The sequence below is a fragment of the Calidris pugnax genome, unplaced genomic scaffold (genome assembly GCF_001431845.1).
Source record: "Calidris pugnax isolate Ruff unplaced genomic scaffold, ASM143184v1 scaffold225, whole genome shotgun sequence".
NCBI classification, from domain to species: domain Eukaryota; kingdom Metazoa; phylum Chordata; class Aves; order Charadriiformes; family Scolopacidae; genus Calidris; species Calidris pugnax.
The window spans coordinates 4,250,299-4,266,040 of NW_015091072.1; the positions used below are offsets into that span (position 1 = coordinate 4,250,299).

Consider the following 15,742-nt stretch of genomic DNA (forward strand, 5'->3'; position numbering starts at 1 on the left):
CTTTTGCCTTTATCTTGCTGTATTTTAATAATATGCAATCATTTGCATAAATCAGGAATGAGGAACATTTGCAGAGCCAGGGGGTGGAGAGCCCAGGGATGGGGAGAGCAGGGGTTCTGCAGGGCAGGACTGAATTAGCAGGTAGATCTGGGTATAGCATATCTCTTTTTCCTCCCTTTTCTCACACAATGCTGAGACTCCCAAGCTTTCATTTGCAGAAATTAATCTATAAGAAGAAAAAGAAACATCTAGTGTAAGCTCCTTAAGACCTAATCTTGTGTGTGTGTATGTGCGCGTGCACAATGCTTCCATCTCAAGGTTACTTCCTAATTTATTTCTCTCTTAAGAGACTCTCACACCAAAATTCTCTATTTGTTGGCTTTGCCTTTTCACGGTTTTCCTCAAGCGGGGGGAGGGATTTAAACCCTTCTTTTCTCTCTAACTAGACCAAGTCCAGGGCACTGTCACTCTCCGAAATATCAGCACTGTGTCCTCAGGTCTTTACCAATGTGTGGCTTCAAATGCCATTGGAACCAGCACTTGCCTTCTGGACCTGCAAGTCATTGCACGTAAGTATTTTGCTAAGGGAGGTTTGGTCACCTGCTTTTGTCTTGTGACAGTAAAGTGTGTAACCATGTTTGCTGTTAGCCACATGTGCCTCTCTATCAGAAGATCGTTGTGTCCTGGAATGGCAACATTGCCTTTTCCCCCCCTCCCAAGCCACGGTAGCTTCAAATGCTTATAGACAGCCAAAGACCAGCCCTGATTTCTTCTCCATTCTCTGTTCAATTGTCCCCACAGCCCACCCCCGGAGTATTGGCCTGATTGCAGGAGCGGTAGCCACAGGTGCCGTTGTGCTTGTTGTTTGCATTGTCTTGGTGGCCGTGGCACTGTTTTACTGGAAAAATAAACACAAAGAAGAAGAAGAGGAGGAGATTCCAAATGAGATAAGGTAAGGGTCAGGGAAAACCGGTGGTAGGGGACCTCTGATTGCCCAGCAAAAGCAGGGGCTGAAAGGAAGGCAATCAGAAATCTCACTCTTGCTAATCCTGTTTGTGATCTCCTGGGCCTGTGGAAGATGTCCACATACGTCCAGAAAATGGAGGCAACAAATTAAGAATGGTAACAACAGACTTTTTTTTTTTTTTTCAGTATTGCCTTTATTGAGAGCTTTGACTTGGTGTTGTTAGCTCTGTAGGAGAGTGGTATGGTGGGGACCTTGACCATGATGCTGGACAGCGATAGCTGAAAAGCTCTGGAGATACAATTGTGATCTTCTCTGGTGTTACAGCCACAGTGTTTCCCTTTGGTAGCTTCCTGCATCTTCCCTTCATTGGTTGTACGATAATACTGGCTGCCTGCAAAGTACCAGTGGCTGTGACAACCAGTAGTTTTGCCCCCCTTAGATGCATGAGCATGGGCTGTTTGCCTCAGTGCTAGGCACATGGAGCAATTAATGTGGACAGAAGTGGGTCCTACAAAGAGGGATGAGCAAAGGGCCAAGCAGCAGTGCTGGTTGACATTGGTGTTGTCCTTCATCTTGAATTGATGGTGTTGACTCCATCAGGCTGTGGGAGGGGGGGTGAGGGTTGGTGTTGGACAAATGGGGCGGCATCCTCCGTGTGCCCTCACACCCTCTCCTTCCCAGGGAGGACGACCTGCCACCTAAATGCTCCTCCGCCGCAAAGACATTCCACGCCGATGCATCCTCATCAGAGAACGACACTCTCACTTCCTCCAACACCTACAACAGCCGCTACTGGAATGACCCCAAAGCCAACCACGCCACAGACTCCTTCACCCGCTTCAGCAACAGCAATGATGCCCACCAGCCCCCCTTCTCCCGCTCGGGGAGCACGAGCACCCGCCCCATCTATGCCAACGGCGGCCACCCGTCCCCGGCTCCCCCTAAGACGCTGGTGGTGACGGCCAGCACGGCGCCGTCCCCTCAGGAGGTGATCCGGAGCAACGGCTCAGTCAGCAGGAAGCCACGGCCACCGCACACCCGCTCCTACGCCGTCAGCCAGGCCACGCTGGAGCGGATCGGGGCTGTCCCTGTCATGGTGCCCGCCCAGAGCCGGGCTGGCTCCCTTGTGTAGGGCCATGCTGGTGGCCAAGAGCCAAGCAAGGGGCCTCTTGTACCCGGTGGGGCGAAGAGACCCTACTCCTTCCTGAAAGGTGGCGAGGCAGTGGGGGGACACACACTTACCTCGCCCCCCTGCCCTTCCCTCCCAAGGCCACTGCCGGTCGGGGAGGGGGACAGCCCCAGCCATGACGCATCCCCCTGGCTGTTGGGGCTCCTTGTGCCGGTGGACGCCGCAGACGTGCCAAGGTCGGAGGACCAAGGAGGTGGGGACATGCTCCCTGGCTGCTGGGCCCCGGCCGGGATGTGCACCCAGCCCTGACCCCAGGAGGGACTTTTGCTTTTGTTTCCCATCGGTTTTGTTGGGAATCGATTCCATCCATTTGGGTCTTTCAGGGAGGTTTGGGGAGATATATATATATTATTATTTCTTTTTTTTTTTCTGTTGTTGTCGCTGTTTTATTTCCAAGAGAACGCCAGCCCGCATTGGGGCAGGAAGGGCTGAGTGGGGAGGGGTGCTGAGGCGGGGTCTGCCTCAACATGGTCACCCTGGCCCCCTCCCCACACCCCCTGGCCTTGCTGCTGGATGAAGGAGGGCAGTGGGCCGGGTGTGAAGGGACACAGGCCAGGCTGGAGGGGACAGAGGGAGATAACAGCCACCAGCCCGGCCAAGGGGACGGCTGGGCGAGGGTGCGGACCGGGGAGCGTTTGTCTTTATTTGTTGCAGTTCTTCCCCCACCCCAACATGCACACAAACACACAGACACACACAGACACACACACAGGTCCTCCTCAGACTGGGTGTTTTTCCTGCGCTAGCTCTGTACCGCTGCCTGTTCATGGCTGTGGACGATGGAGCTGAGTGTCTTTCCCCCAGACACTCCATGCAGGATAGGGGTGCGTCGCTGCTGTTGCTGCTGTATGGCTCATGGCTTTTTCTTTTTTTTTGGGCTGTTGCTGGGTTTATTCAGGAGGCAGAGAGGAGCAGCGTGGCATGGAAGAGCAGCAGGCAGGTCCAGAGGCATCTGCTGCCCATGGGCTGCTCTGGTTCAGGGTAAGAAGCTTCAAACCCCACAGCTTTGGTGTTTGCATGGTGGGTTTGGTTTTCCTTACTGGGCTGTCCGTGGCTGGGTGGTATGGCAGGGCACGTGTTGTGCTTGGGGCTCCCACACGGAAGCATCAGAGTTTTCATTCCTGCTGTTCCATGCCCAGGGACATCACAAATGCTGAGGCTGGCAGGATTCGCCTCCAAATCCCTTTTCTTAGAAAAAAAAGTGAAAGCAGGGGTTTAATGGAGGGTGTAACCCTGTGGAAACCCACGTGCTATCTCTCTGCCTCCTCTACTTCCCACAATGTCCTGGGGCTGGGTGCTGGTGGCATCTGCCAGTGGCTCTGCCATCTCCTTGCAGCTGGGGAGGTGGTTGTGCCTGGCACCCATTCTTTTTCTATTGCAACTAAATAGCCTTAATCAAAGCCAAGAGTGGAAACTGCTCGAGGAACCTGGTGCCATTTGGAGGGCTGGACTGAGGGCTGGTACTTACCTTCCCAGAGAGCAATGGCTCAATGGGGCCATGCCTGGATGAGTATCTCCGCCCTCCTGTGTAACACCAACCCTTGCACATGTAAAAGCAGTGGTGACCTCCAAAAGCACCAGAGCCCTCCCAGGTCTGCTTTTGGAAAAGCAATTTGGGGAGTCACAGGTGACTTTCCGTAGCTCTCACATTGGTAAAAGGGTCTGTTTAAGCCAACAGACTCTTCCTCATCCCTACTTTCCTTGTCCCGGCACGGCTTTACTTTCCCTAGCAGTGCACAAGCCTTGGGCAGGACCTTCTGCCTGAGCAGTACCTTTCAAATGCAAGCACAGACTCTGAGGAAGAGGGAGAAGAGGTGAGGGCTGGGTTCCTACATGGACACACTGGCTTTTTGGGAGGTTTGGAGCTCCCAGGCAGCACTAAGTTTGAAGCTTGGCTGAGATTTTGTGCCTTCTTTGCTTAAATTAAAAAAGAGAAGACAAAAAAAAAAAGGAAAAAAAATTAAAATCTAACTTCCCTTCCTCCCCCCTCCTACACAACTCCATCCAGAATGGGTGCAAACCCCCATGGTGGTGCAGGCAGGAGGCTGCTCTGTGTGTGTGTGCACACAGATCTCACTGGAGCAGTCCTCTTTCCTGCCTTTCTGCTCACTTTGCAGCTGGGTGGTAGGATTGACAGGGGGAAGAAGAGTGGCTTTAGAAACCCTAATGTGGGAGGTAAAAAAAAAAAAAAAGAAAAGGCAATCACAGAAAAGCCCAGACACATTTTCTCTGCGTTTGTAACAACCCCTGTGTGACATTTACAGGAACACTGCCCTCAGCAGGCCCTCTCCTCTACTGGGAAAGCTCTTCTGGTTCCTACCCTCCATGAGACTGTTTGCTCCTCTTTCTTTGTTCTTTCTAATTGTCTAAAATTCAATAAAACTTTATTCATATAAAAAAAGGACTTCTTACTGCCTGCTGCTGCTTTTTTCCCCTTTCTTACCTAATTCTGTAACTATAATGAATTTGGCCACTAATACTCATCCTTGATATGACTGGCAGTAAGCAGCAACTGTGCAACCAAGACCTGCACATTATTAGGCCAGCCAGTTTGGTAGTTAACCCTGGTACTGTAGCCTTGTTTTCCTCATTCATAATAGTCTGACACATTGCCCTTGAAGGTACAATTTCACAGGCTTGCAAGGTCTCTACTTCTCTAGACAAAGGTGAGTTTTATTTTCTGTTTGGTTTTTTCTTTTGTTTGTTTTTCTGTTGTTTTTTTTTTTTTCACGGGGGAGATCCTTTTCTGCTTCAAGTGATGTGGGAAAATATTTTAAAAATTGCCTGACTTTGCTCATGTGTTGGTTTTCCAATCTGAAACATAGCGGGTTCAACCCAGATCCAAAATCCAAGGCAGTAACCAGGAAGGTCCTCATTGACTGTCTTGCTTCTGAGTAAATTTGATGGGAGAAACTGTCGGAAGGTCAACAAAAGTGCTGATCTCCACAGACTGAGCATGGAAAATTTCATTGTCTGAGCCTTCACGTTTCCAGGGCATAAGGGGACTGGGAAGCACACACTTCTTAGTCCTTATCAACACCTGCTAGCAGAAGGTTATTATTAGTTAGGACAGCCTGATGTTTTGCCAAAGATTTTGCATTTTTCTCTCCATGTTTCGTTTTCCCTACTTCTCTAAAATCCCCCAGATATTCTGAGAATGGTTATTAAACCCAGAAACCTACAGATCCAGCAGCAGTGGTAATTCAGCCCTGCTGTACATGCATTGTGTTCTTATTCCTTGGTGTTTTTCAACACCTAGTTTAAAATACTCCTGTAAATGTGTTCTCAGATATAGACCTTATAGTAAATGAGATGACTGCATTGCCATTTTGGGAAAGTTGCTGTAGGAATCTTAATGTTTGCATTTTTCATCTTTTGATTGTGCGACCTTGATGTGACATTAATAGCATCTTTGCATTTTATTCCCATGATAGCCCTGTCAGTATTCTGCAGTACTATCCATTCCTTGCCACTGGCTTACCCCTTACGTTATTCTTCTGCACATCTCTGTCTATTGATCTAGAGAAGAATTTCCTAAGATACAGGATAGTTTACAAGATTTGTGCAGCACCCAGTTTGCTGGAGTTTTAGCCTGTAAATTTTATCTAGTGAGGCATTGCTGCAGTATAAATATCTAGCCAAAAATAATACCAGTTAGATGTGTGTCACTCCAGAGTGACTATTTACCATTAAAAAGCAAACAAATGTTCAAACTATTATAAGTGGAAGTCACTACTGAAATGCATGGTTTTGCTGACAGCCTTCAACCCCAGCTGCGTAGTAAGGATTGTCCACCACAGTAGATGCCACAGGTGTTACTTTAAATGTCAATACCTATTGGTTTTACCACCTTCCAACAAAGAATTCCAGAAGAAAACTTGTTCTAGCATGAGTTAGCTGTACGTTTGACTGTTTAGACAGAGAAATAGCCATGAGAGCATGCTTTACACTTTGATAATGGGCATCTTTTTAGAGGTTGGTGTAGATGAGAGATCAATTTAAAACATTTGGGAAATCTGGTCTGTAGACTGCCAGAAGTTTTTTAACTTACACAGCATTTGGACTTGGATCTGCTGATTCATCTGAACTAAAAAAAAATAAAATTACTCAGATGCATGCACTTCAACAAAGTCTTGCCAGAACACAGATAAGTTTCCAGCAGAAGCCAGCCTACCAGATGGTATCCTGTCCAAGACTGCCTTGTTTCCCCATGAGGACCTGCGATGCTCAGGAGATCCATCTTCCTTTTGTCATGGTTTAGGTCTTCATGAAGAGTACCTCAAATCAGGGTAGCCTCAAATGACACCCAGGATTGAGGTAACTGGGTGATTGATTTGTTACTGGGCAGAGGAAATCAAACTGAAAATTCTTGATCCCCTCCCTCCACTAAAAGGAAAGATAGTGGGGGAATTTCCATGATAAATTTCTGTTTTCATCAAACATATTGGTAAGTTTTTGCAGGTTACTGGATTTCTATTGGAAGCAACGCTTTGGATCTCAGCTTCTTCTGCTTTAGCAAGTGCCTTTCTGTGTCTGCACTCTAACTGGGATCTTCCCAGCCATGGTGCTGTTGGACTGTGAGCAAGCGGATGCGCCTTGTGCCAACATCAAGGTATGCAAAATGGTTCAGCAGATTCTGCTAAGAGACTTTTGAACATTTCTAAGACAGAGGGCAGAGAAAAGTGAGGAAGCAGATCCCTTTCATGTGTTTACTTCAGAGCAAACCCAACAGGCCCTCTTATTAACTCATGTGGCCTCTGATAAAGGGCAGCCTGAAGCAGAGTTCTCGTGAGGTATCTTGATGACTGAGTTGCCCTTCTCCCTGTGCTTTTTCCAAGTGCTGCTGGCTATCCTGCCTGCAGCTTGTTCTCCTAATGCCAGCAAAGCAGGAGTTCCCCCACTGTGCCCTTGTTACAGCTCCACTCTTGTGAGTAAGGCAAGATGTGCTGATAAGGATCAGGAATACGGGTGCTGAGAAAGGGAATTTGGTGTTACTGAGCTATGTTTCCCCTCAGGTAGGGAGTAGGTGAACATCAGGGATAAAGAAACCCTTGAGAGCATGGAGAGTGAAAGGCTATGGCTCTTTATTCAGCCTGCTTTCTTCCATGTCTGCCTCTACATGTTGCAATGCCGGGAGGATATTACCAAGAATGATTAGGTCTGGACCTCCTAATCAAGGGAGGACACACACAAGGCATTTCCTGAGCCTGGCACTACCCCAGAGCTCTTGTTGTCTGCTGGCAGGCAGTACAAAAAAAGGTTTCATTAGGTCACCTACACAGCCATGGAGAGGGAGTAGGAGATAATAGCAAGAGTTTTGGGCATGGATGGATGAATACAGGTTTTGGGGGAGGAGAAATTTGGTAGTCTTGGGACTTTCCAGCTCTTGGGCTCTGGCATATTTTCTTTGATGAGTTTCCATAGACAATGAGAGCTAAAAAAAGCACTTTTCCTTTCCCTGTGGTAGAGGCTCCCTTGCTGTAGAGAGCACTGCTGATGTGTAGGAATGGGACAGTGCGCATTGCTAAGGATCAGACTTTTCACTAAGCCTTCTAATGCTATTTTCTGCTGGTCATTTGTTCCTGATTTCCTCCTTCCCTCCACTTCCTCTGTAACATGTGTGAATGAGAAAGTTGGTTGGCAGGAAATTTAATCTATGTGTATTTAAAAAAAACCCAAGAGCAACACAACAAACAAACAAAGAAAACCAACCCCCCGAAACAAATAGCAGCAGAGAAGAGAGAGATTAAGATGCAGCTTGCATGGCTGGCTGGCAAGTGATTCTTTAGCACCGGATGTAGTCGTGGTCAGCTCCTGGATTTGGACTTATTAAATCATACTTGAGAAGGGATGATGACTTGCTTCCAGTTGATATGCTTTAATGGGAAAACTGATGTGGTGCATGCAACACAGAGAACCACTGGCTAAGGGGCCTGATACAGCAAAGCCCAGAGGCTCTGTAGTTTAGCTTGCTTGTATTTAAACCCACTGTGTTTGGTACAGGGGATGAGCTGCACAGCCTGCCTTCCAGCTTCCTGGATACTATCAATAAATGGAGAATTTCTTTCGGGTAGTGATTTTTCTTGAAGGATCTCAAGTTACTTTGGCAAGCTGAGTACAGTAATCGCCAGATCGTTATCCATGTGGACACTTGGGATGGGGAAAAGGTGTATGATTTGGGTTGCAGCAGCAGTACTTTAAGCTGAGGCAGTTTCTAGGATTGCACAGCAGCCTGGAGATTCTTTTATAGTGCTACGCATCAGTGATACGGTGTTTCCACTCAGAGCCTTTCCTGTCTTCTTAGACTGTGGCTTGTGGCGAAGGCATGTAAGACCCTGTGTCTCACATGAAGGACCAAAGGCAGCAGGGGGTAGAATTAGCTCAGTAGAGAAGACATTGTGGTGTTAGACTCTCAAAATTAAGATGCATCATTAGTGCTAGAAACTCTTACAGAAGTGTGCTATGAACATCATTAATGCTTCTTCCTTTTGGCTGTGGTTTGCTGTTGAGACAAAAACTAAAGACTTTCTTTTTGTGACACCAACCATGGAAATGAGTGAACAGGGTGAAGCACATAGACACACACACCCCCAACAGCTCTTTCGTGGGGGCACTTGCTCAATATCTGCAGAACACAATCTGTTCCTGCTACCCATGAACACAATCTCCATGTTCACAGTTTTCTTAGCTCATCTTCCTTTTGGGTGAATGTATCCTCCATGCACCCATCCATGCTCAGGGACACCAAAAAAGGTTGCAAACAGGCATGACTGCAAAGTGTGTGAGCACTCTATGCTTTTACTCAGCCCGGTCACCCGGAGCACAAGTCCCATTTGCTTTTCAGGCTAACTTGTTGCACATCTCTCAAATCACAAAGGGGTTTTGTGGCTCCTCCTGGCCTTCCAGAAGTTGCACGCTGGCCTAAGGAAAATAGGTTACTTTTGGGAAAGTAAATAGGGAGGTTTAGGGTTATTGTCCGAAGCGTGGCTGAACACTAGGCATTTATTCACGAACTCTCCAGATTTGGGTCACAAAGCTCGCCTTTTTTGGTGGCTCTACAATGACATCCTCTGGAGGGATGAAGAACTACATCGGCTCCTGTTCGCTTGTTCAGTTTGTCTGCACCTCCTTACTAGCTCGTAGGTTGGTTTCCTTCCCTTGTGATCCTGCAGAGAATAAAGTGCTCTGTGCCTTGAGTATGAACACCTCTTGCGATTGTTCCTTAGGATCTGTCTTCAGTACTGTGGTGTCTGCTATGTTGTGCTGGAGAGGTTTGAGTGCTTTCTCTGTCCCAGAAGCAAATGGTTTTCACCATGGCCTGCCTCTAGCTTCCCAGCTCCTCTCCTTGTTTTAATGATCTAGGATTCAAAGGCATGGGGAATGGCCTGGTACGTCCCATCTGGGGAACAGGTGGGCCACAGATAGTGTAAAAACCTGCTATTTCATTATTTAACTGTATAACAACCAGTGCAACTAACTTCTTATGGGCTTACAACTGACTTAAATTTGTCCTTCTGCCCCACTGTTGAGGTTGAGAAGAGCTGCCTGGGTGGGTTTTCTGTCCCCTCTCTATGGGAGCAAAGTTTCAGAGCTTAGGAGAGCACCCAGCGGAAGAGCCACTGCAAACTAGTCTTATGTGCCCACTGGCCAGTTCTGGGGATCCAAGGCTTCAGGGACTTTGTGAAACCAGCGCCCATGTCCATGCTTGGTAATGGGCCCAGATTAGTTGCAACATCAAGGACATCTAGAGTTTGGGTGCAGTTTACTCAGGCAAGCGGGTTGGTTCAAAAGGCAAGGTGATTATATGCACACACACCCCACACCCCCTCCCAAGTTTGATTTTCTTTTTAGCTATATGTGTGGATGGGAAATAGAAAATATGATCCTAATAGATTTTGGATGTGACCAAGACTCCAAAGCTCTTCGCTTTACACAGAGCAATCTCCAGCCCCAGGAAGTGGGCTCCTGGGATATTAGAAATCAGAGCTTGGTTCCAGATCTGTGTTTACCAAAAGCTGGTCTTTGAAATGTTCCAAACCTCAGTTCTAAGATCAGCTACTCAACAAATACTGTTTCCCTTTGAAATGCAGCTTTTAATCAGGATTTCTGTGTCATGCTCTCTTTTCTATTCTTGTCAATCAAGTCAAGAAAATAGAGCCCATGGGGCTTTCAGCTGGTCTTTAATATAAACATTGTGCCTCCCTCTCTCCACACGCCAGATACACAGTAGGTCTAACCTTTCCTTCAACTGACACAAAGTTCCTTGTCCACTGGCTGGGAGCAAGCTGCAGTGCCTGACGGCTGTGTCGTATTTCTGAGCATGGAGTTCAAGGTCTGCATTAAAATAGATCAAATCAGTCTCTGCCAGTTGTAAATGATCTTAAAGGATTCTTGGGCTGTAGATTTTTCTGTTTGTTTTCTTTTACAAAGGTTTTTGGAATATATCAGTGATTGTCTGTCCTGTAGATGTAATGGCCATGCATCTTTGCATCGTATTTTATTTCTCATAAACCTAAGTCTCAGCATTAGACTTGTGTTCCAAGTTGTTGAAAATCCATCGCTTGTTAGAGTGATGCACAGGGGGAAGGAAATGCAAATGCAACTGCTACACAAGGCAGTAGCGGGAGAGAACAGGTACTAGATTGTTTAGAACATGGTCACTATGATTCTTTGCCCAATGTATTAATTTCTTTTACGTCCTTTTTGTTGTTCATTTAAAGCTTCTGGTGGTGTTTCTGCTGCTAAGCTATACTTAATAAAGAGGACAAACATCCTTTTTCATACTAACAGATAACCTTTATCACTTGCTACTGTCAAGGCTATTGAAGCAAGTGACTGGGAAAGGCTCCCCTTCTGCATTTCCCTCCCAGTCTTTGGCAGCAGCAGGACTAGGGGCAAAATGAAATTGTGGTGTGGCTTGTGGTGTTATCTTGTAAAAGAGAAACCCCTGTTACCTTGTCTCCATCTGAGAGTGGCATGCAATGAGACGGAGTTGTTAAACTGATGGAGTTAACCTGGGGCAAAGCCTGAACTGTGTGTGTGTTTGCATCTGGGGCTGAGAGCAGTGTAGTTTGATTTGAGTGAAATGAATGAAGGCAGCATTAAGTTAACTTGCAGCAAAGGCATTCACCCACAGTAGCACCCCAGTGTTCTGAACACTGGTTTGTAGGCCAGCTGGTATTGAAGCCATAAAATATCTTCTTATAGTGAAAGCTAAGAAATATTCACCAGCCAGTCACATCTCAGCCACTAGGGAGTTAAATTCATCCTCCTTTTTGAGCTTAAATATAAATGTTCTTTAAATAATTCTTTACTTTGTAGGTATGTGATTTATATCCTTTAAGGGAAGGAAATTACTCAAGAGGGTAGAAAAAAAAAGCACATTAAATGAAGACAAATATGTTGGAAGCTTGTGATCCAGCAAACGTGCTGCTAGGGTACTAGTCAGACCTGGGTTTCACTCTCAGCTTGCCGCATCACCTGAGGTAAGCATGGATGCAGATACCCATCCTGGGGAGCCACAGCTGGACACTTGGAGTGTATGTCAGAGGCAGACCCATTGCTTAATCTGAACACAGGGGCCTGAGAGTGAAAATGTTAGCTTTAATCTCTCTGAAATTTTGTTCCCCACCTGGAAAATTGATATAATTGGAAAGAACAGGCTTGAGAATGACTTAAAAAAAAAAAAATCTAATGTACACAGACGTGCACATGTGTGCACAGAACCCCTACAGGGTCCAACCTGAGAGGTTCAACTATATATATTCCCTTGCTGAAAGATGGTTAACTTGCTCTTAAAGATCTCTGCTCAAAGAGTTCGCAGTCTTACTAGGCATGGGGATAAAAGGGAATGCTTCCAATATTGGTTCTGACTGACGGCCTTATAAGAGTTTTATTTTTTAAGGATAATCTGCATATTTATTCATATGCATATTGCCAGCCCTGGGTGTTAACTTTGCCAGATGCTGCAGAGAGGTTATTCTAGGAATATACAGATCTCTGTACTTCACATTAATATACTTGCAACCAGAGACCAGGCTTTTCCTTAGTGCTAACCTGCGTTTTCAAGACTGCCTTTTTCCTTCATTCTTCTCTGTTGAGGATGCAGCTCTTCAAAGCAGGTGACCAGCCACACTCAAACTAGCTCTTAGGAGATGCAAGAAGGGATTTAATTAAGTTCCAGTCACCTTCTGCAAACTTGCTGGCTTTGTCCAGTGGACAGAAAAGCTGGTTTTATCTAGCATCAAGCAAACTCAATCCCAGGGTGTTCCCTAAGCACAGGAGAGCTGTGTATTACCTCCACAGGCAGGTGTGGTTAGTGTACACCCGGCTAGCAGTCTTTATCACTCACAGCTCTGGCTGGAAGCTGTGGGCTCCCAGCTAACCTCAGATCTAGATGGAAAGAAAAACCTTTTTTTGCTAATTGGAGGAAAAGAAGGAGCTATGAGTTTCATGTTTCTGATTCTCCTTGTAGGAAATGGAGATCTTTGGCTGCCTTGTTGCATGGTTTTGAAATAGGGACCATCCACTGCATTTGCAGAGAAGCAGGTGGGATTTTAAGACTTGCCTTGTTGACTGAAGGAGTGTTGCTGCTCTGTGGAGTGGCAAAGGCCACTCTTCTCTGTACACTGGTGTCAGAAACTTGCCAGTGCTGCATTATGTAGTGGTTAAGCTTTCTTTCAGAGCACCAGGTAGAAGCATCAGCTCTGTTGTCTGGGCTGTTCCTGTCAGGATGGCTGCAGCATTAATAGCTTCCCAGCATGTTGGTTACTTGCAATCAGGGAGTGGGCTCAGAGGTGAGCTGGTGAAAACAGCTGTTTGTGGAGAAGTCGTTGAGAGCCTTCGCAGTGAATACAGTGCAGTGACAGCCACAGCACAGGCAGGGGCAGCAGCATCTTCCTCTGTGCGGTCCCTCCTCATATGTCTCATCCCCAAGGCAGCTGTCTTTTCAAGCCAAGTCCCAAAGGCACAGTGTGCTACTCCCTCAGTCTCCTGCTCTCAGACTCAAGCCCCTCTGGCTTTCTCCATCTCTTCCTCTCTTCCATCCATATATCCTCTCCGAGCTACTCCCTCCCTTGGTGTTTGCCTCAGAGAGGATTTTTCTCTTGTCTTCCCAACCCACCTTCCTCTGCCTCTCCTACTGCTGACAGGTCCCTTCCCTCTCTGTGGACTCTCTCCCCCTTTATTTTCACTGTCCCCTACTCTCTTCAGTCCTCTCTCCCCAGTCCATGAGGCTGAAGCCTCTTGTCCAGTTTCCTTTTCCTCACTCTCTGTGCTTGCTTCTCATCCTCTCTGTGGACTTTCCCTCACCCTTCCTTCCTCTGTTCAACCATCTTCTGCCTCCTCCCAGATACCTTCAGCTCTCCTAGTTTTCCCAGTTTTGTGGTGAGGCCCAGTTAGCCCTAGTGTGAGTCTCTGAGGGAGCTCAGGAGGCTGGCTGGCAGATTGTAAAGATGGCTAGTCCAATGATTTGACCATCATGCAATGATATCGTTCCACCTCCTCTGAAGAGAACAACTTAGTAAATCAGTGGTGATGGCAGCATGTCTCACAGTGAAAGTGATGCCCTGTGTAATAGCCAGCTGCTTATCTCTTGGTATTTGCCCTGCCTCCAACCTGCAGAGCTTCTGTATGAACGCTCAGAACAATCCCTGATGGCCCAACTGATGAGAGAATCTACATCCAGATTTCCCCATCCTTCCTCTAGAGACATGTAAATGGAGATACAAGCAGCCTTCATGTCATCTGTCATTCACTGAGGATGGTAAATAAAGCCAGCCCCTGTTCCTGGCCTTCCCTGCCAACAGGTTTAGCAAGGGGAGGTCAGGCTGCCCATGGGGACTAGTTGCCCCTGCAAGCTGGTACAGACTGGTGTTGCTAGACAAAGAGTGAGGTGAGTTGGCAAAAGCTAGTGTTTGGGAAAAGCCAGCCACAATACTGAGTGGACAGACCATTCCATGCGGATACCCTGCGTACAGAGGGCTTTGGTCTCTGGGGCTGCCAGGGTAGCAGCTTCGATTATCAACACGACCCCTTGTTGCAAGGTATCAAAGGCAGAGCTAGATGTTCAGCTGCCAGATGGAGTCTGAAGAAAAAAAAAGGGAAAAAAAAAAAAAGAAAAAAAAAAAAAAAAAGAAAAAAAAAAAAAAAAAGAAAAAAAAAAAAAAAAAGAAAAAAAAAAAAAAAAAGAAAAAAAAAAAAAAAAAGAAAAAAAAAAAAAAAAAGAAAAAAAAAAAAAAAAAGAAAAAAAAAAAAAAAAAGAAAAAAAAAAAAAAAAAGAAAAAAAAAAAAAAAAAGAAAAAAAAAAAAAAAAAGAAAAACTTTGGACAGAAAATAAATCTCAGTGACAGGGAATAAATAGAGAGCACCGAGTCGTCATTTTTAATAGACTTTTTTTCCTCCAGACCATGACTGCAGTTAAAACCTTTGAAACCGGCGATTTCTTCCAGGGTCACCTCTGCACGCCCCCGGTTCCCCCGGCCGGGCTGAGGCGAGAAGCAGCCCCCAGCGCGGTGTCTGGAGCCCCGGGGGCAGCCCGGGGTGCCGTCCCGCTTGTGGCTACCGGATCCGGGGCTGCGGGACGGCGGTTTGCGGGGAGGGACCGTCGGGGGGCAGCAGCATCCAGCGCTTGGGAAGCCTGGGCTCCGGAGAAACCTTCCAGCGTGCTCCTGACTGACAGCGGCTTGCTCCTCATCTTCAGGACCCGGCTTCTTTCCAAATCCCCGTCGCACCGGGCTGCGTGGCGGTGACACTTTAACATGCAGCATATGCGTCTCATTTCCCTATTCACCCGGCTATTTGTAAACCTAATTTAAGCTAAATCTCTCCCTGGTCTTATCCGTTTTAACGTAGCTCCGAAGGAAGGGTGGGAGGGGAAAAATAAAAGCAAGTAAATGGGTTGCCAGCAATGCACTTTTTTTCCCCTCCCCTTCTAGCACAATAGCTTTGTAATTGTTCACTCGCTGCGTAGGAAGGACCTGGCACCCTTCTTGGGTGCGACCTTCACGTCTTCCAAGGCCAATGTCAGAGAGGAAAAATCCTCTGGGTTTCCTGGGAAGGGATGAAGGAGATTGAGTGGAGGATGTCCTTCTAGCTGGGGTCCACCACCCTCCTGCCTTAGGGAGAAGGGACTGCCTGAGTGAGGGGCTGTGCTGAGCCGCTATGGGGCTGGGGTGGCAGCAGGCAAACACAGAGGGAAGCAATGTGATTTTGAGTGAGTGCACAGTTTCTTCCAAGTTATAAAAAAATTACATGTGCTTTGTTTGCAGATTAGCTTGGTTTGTTTGTTTTTGGGTAAAGAATCACAGCTATGACCCCCCTCAAGGTGTCCCAGCAAGTAAAAACTATGAAATTTGATTTAATTTTACAGTGAGAAAGGTAAATTATTTCACCTCCATAAATTTCTACCAAAGTAGTTTTAACCAGCTATAGGATTTTCCTGCTCATTCTTCCCTGCTGCGATGCATCTTTGCTGTTCACTGTTTAACAGCTGCTGCTGCAATACAAAAGGGGGTTTCAACTCCATCCTACATGAAGTACTGCTTATTTTTTGCTTTGTTGTTTTTCTATTTGTTTGTTTCTTATCA

The 15,742-nt window shown here is 46.7% G+C and overlaps 1 protein-coding gene across 1 annotated transcript in view; it reads left to right on the forward strand.

The window, feature by feature from the left end:
* Window positions 1-4,393, forward strand: part of IGSF11 (immunoglobulin superfamily member 11) — an 80,943-nt gene extending 76,550 nt beyond the window's left edge. Inside the window, exons 5-7 of the mRNA XM_014957066.1 lie at window positions 447-569; window positions 802-952; window positions 1,649-4,393. Of these exons, the coding sequence (XP_014812552.1) occupies window positions 447-569; window positions 802-952; window positions 1,649-2,099 (725 nt within the window). The 3' untranslated portion in view covers window positions 2,100-4,393. The remainder of the gene's footprint in view (window positions 1-446; window positions 570-801; window positions 953-1,648) is intronic.
* The last annotated feature ends 11,349 nt before the right edge of the window (window positions 4,394-15,742 follow it).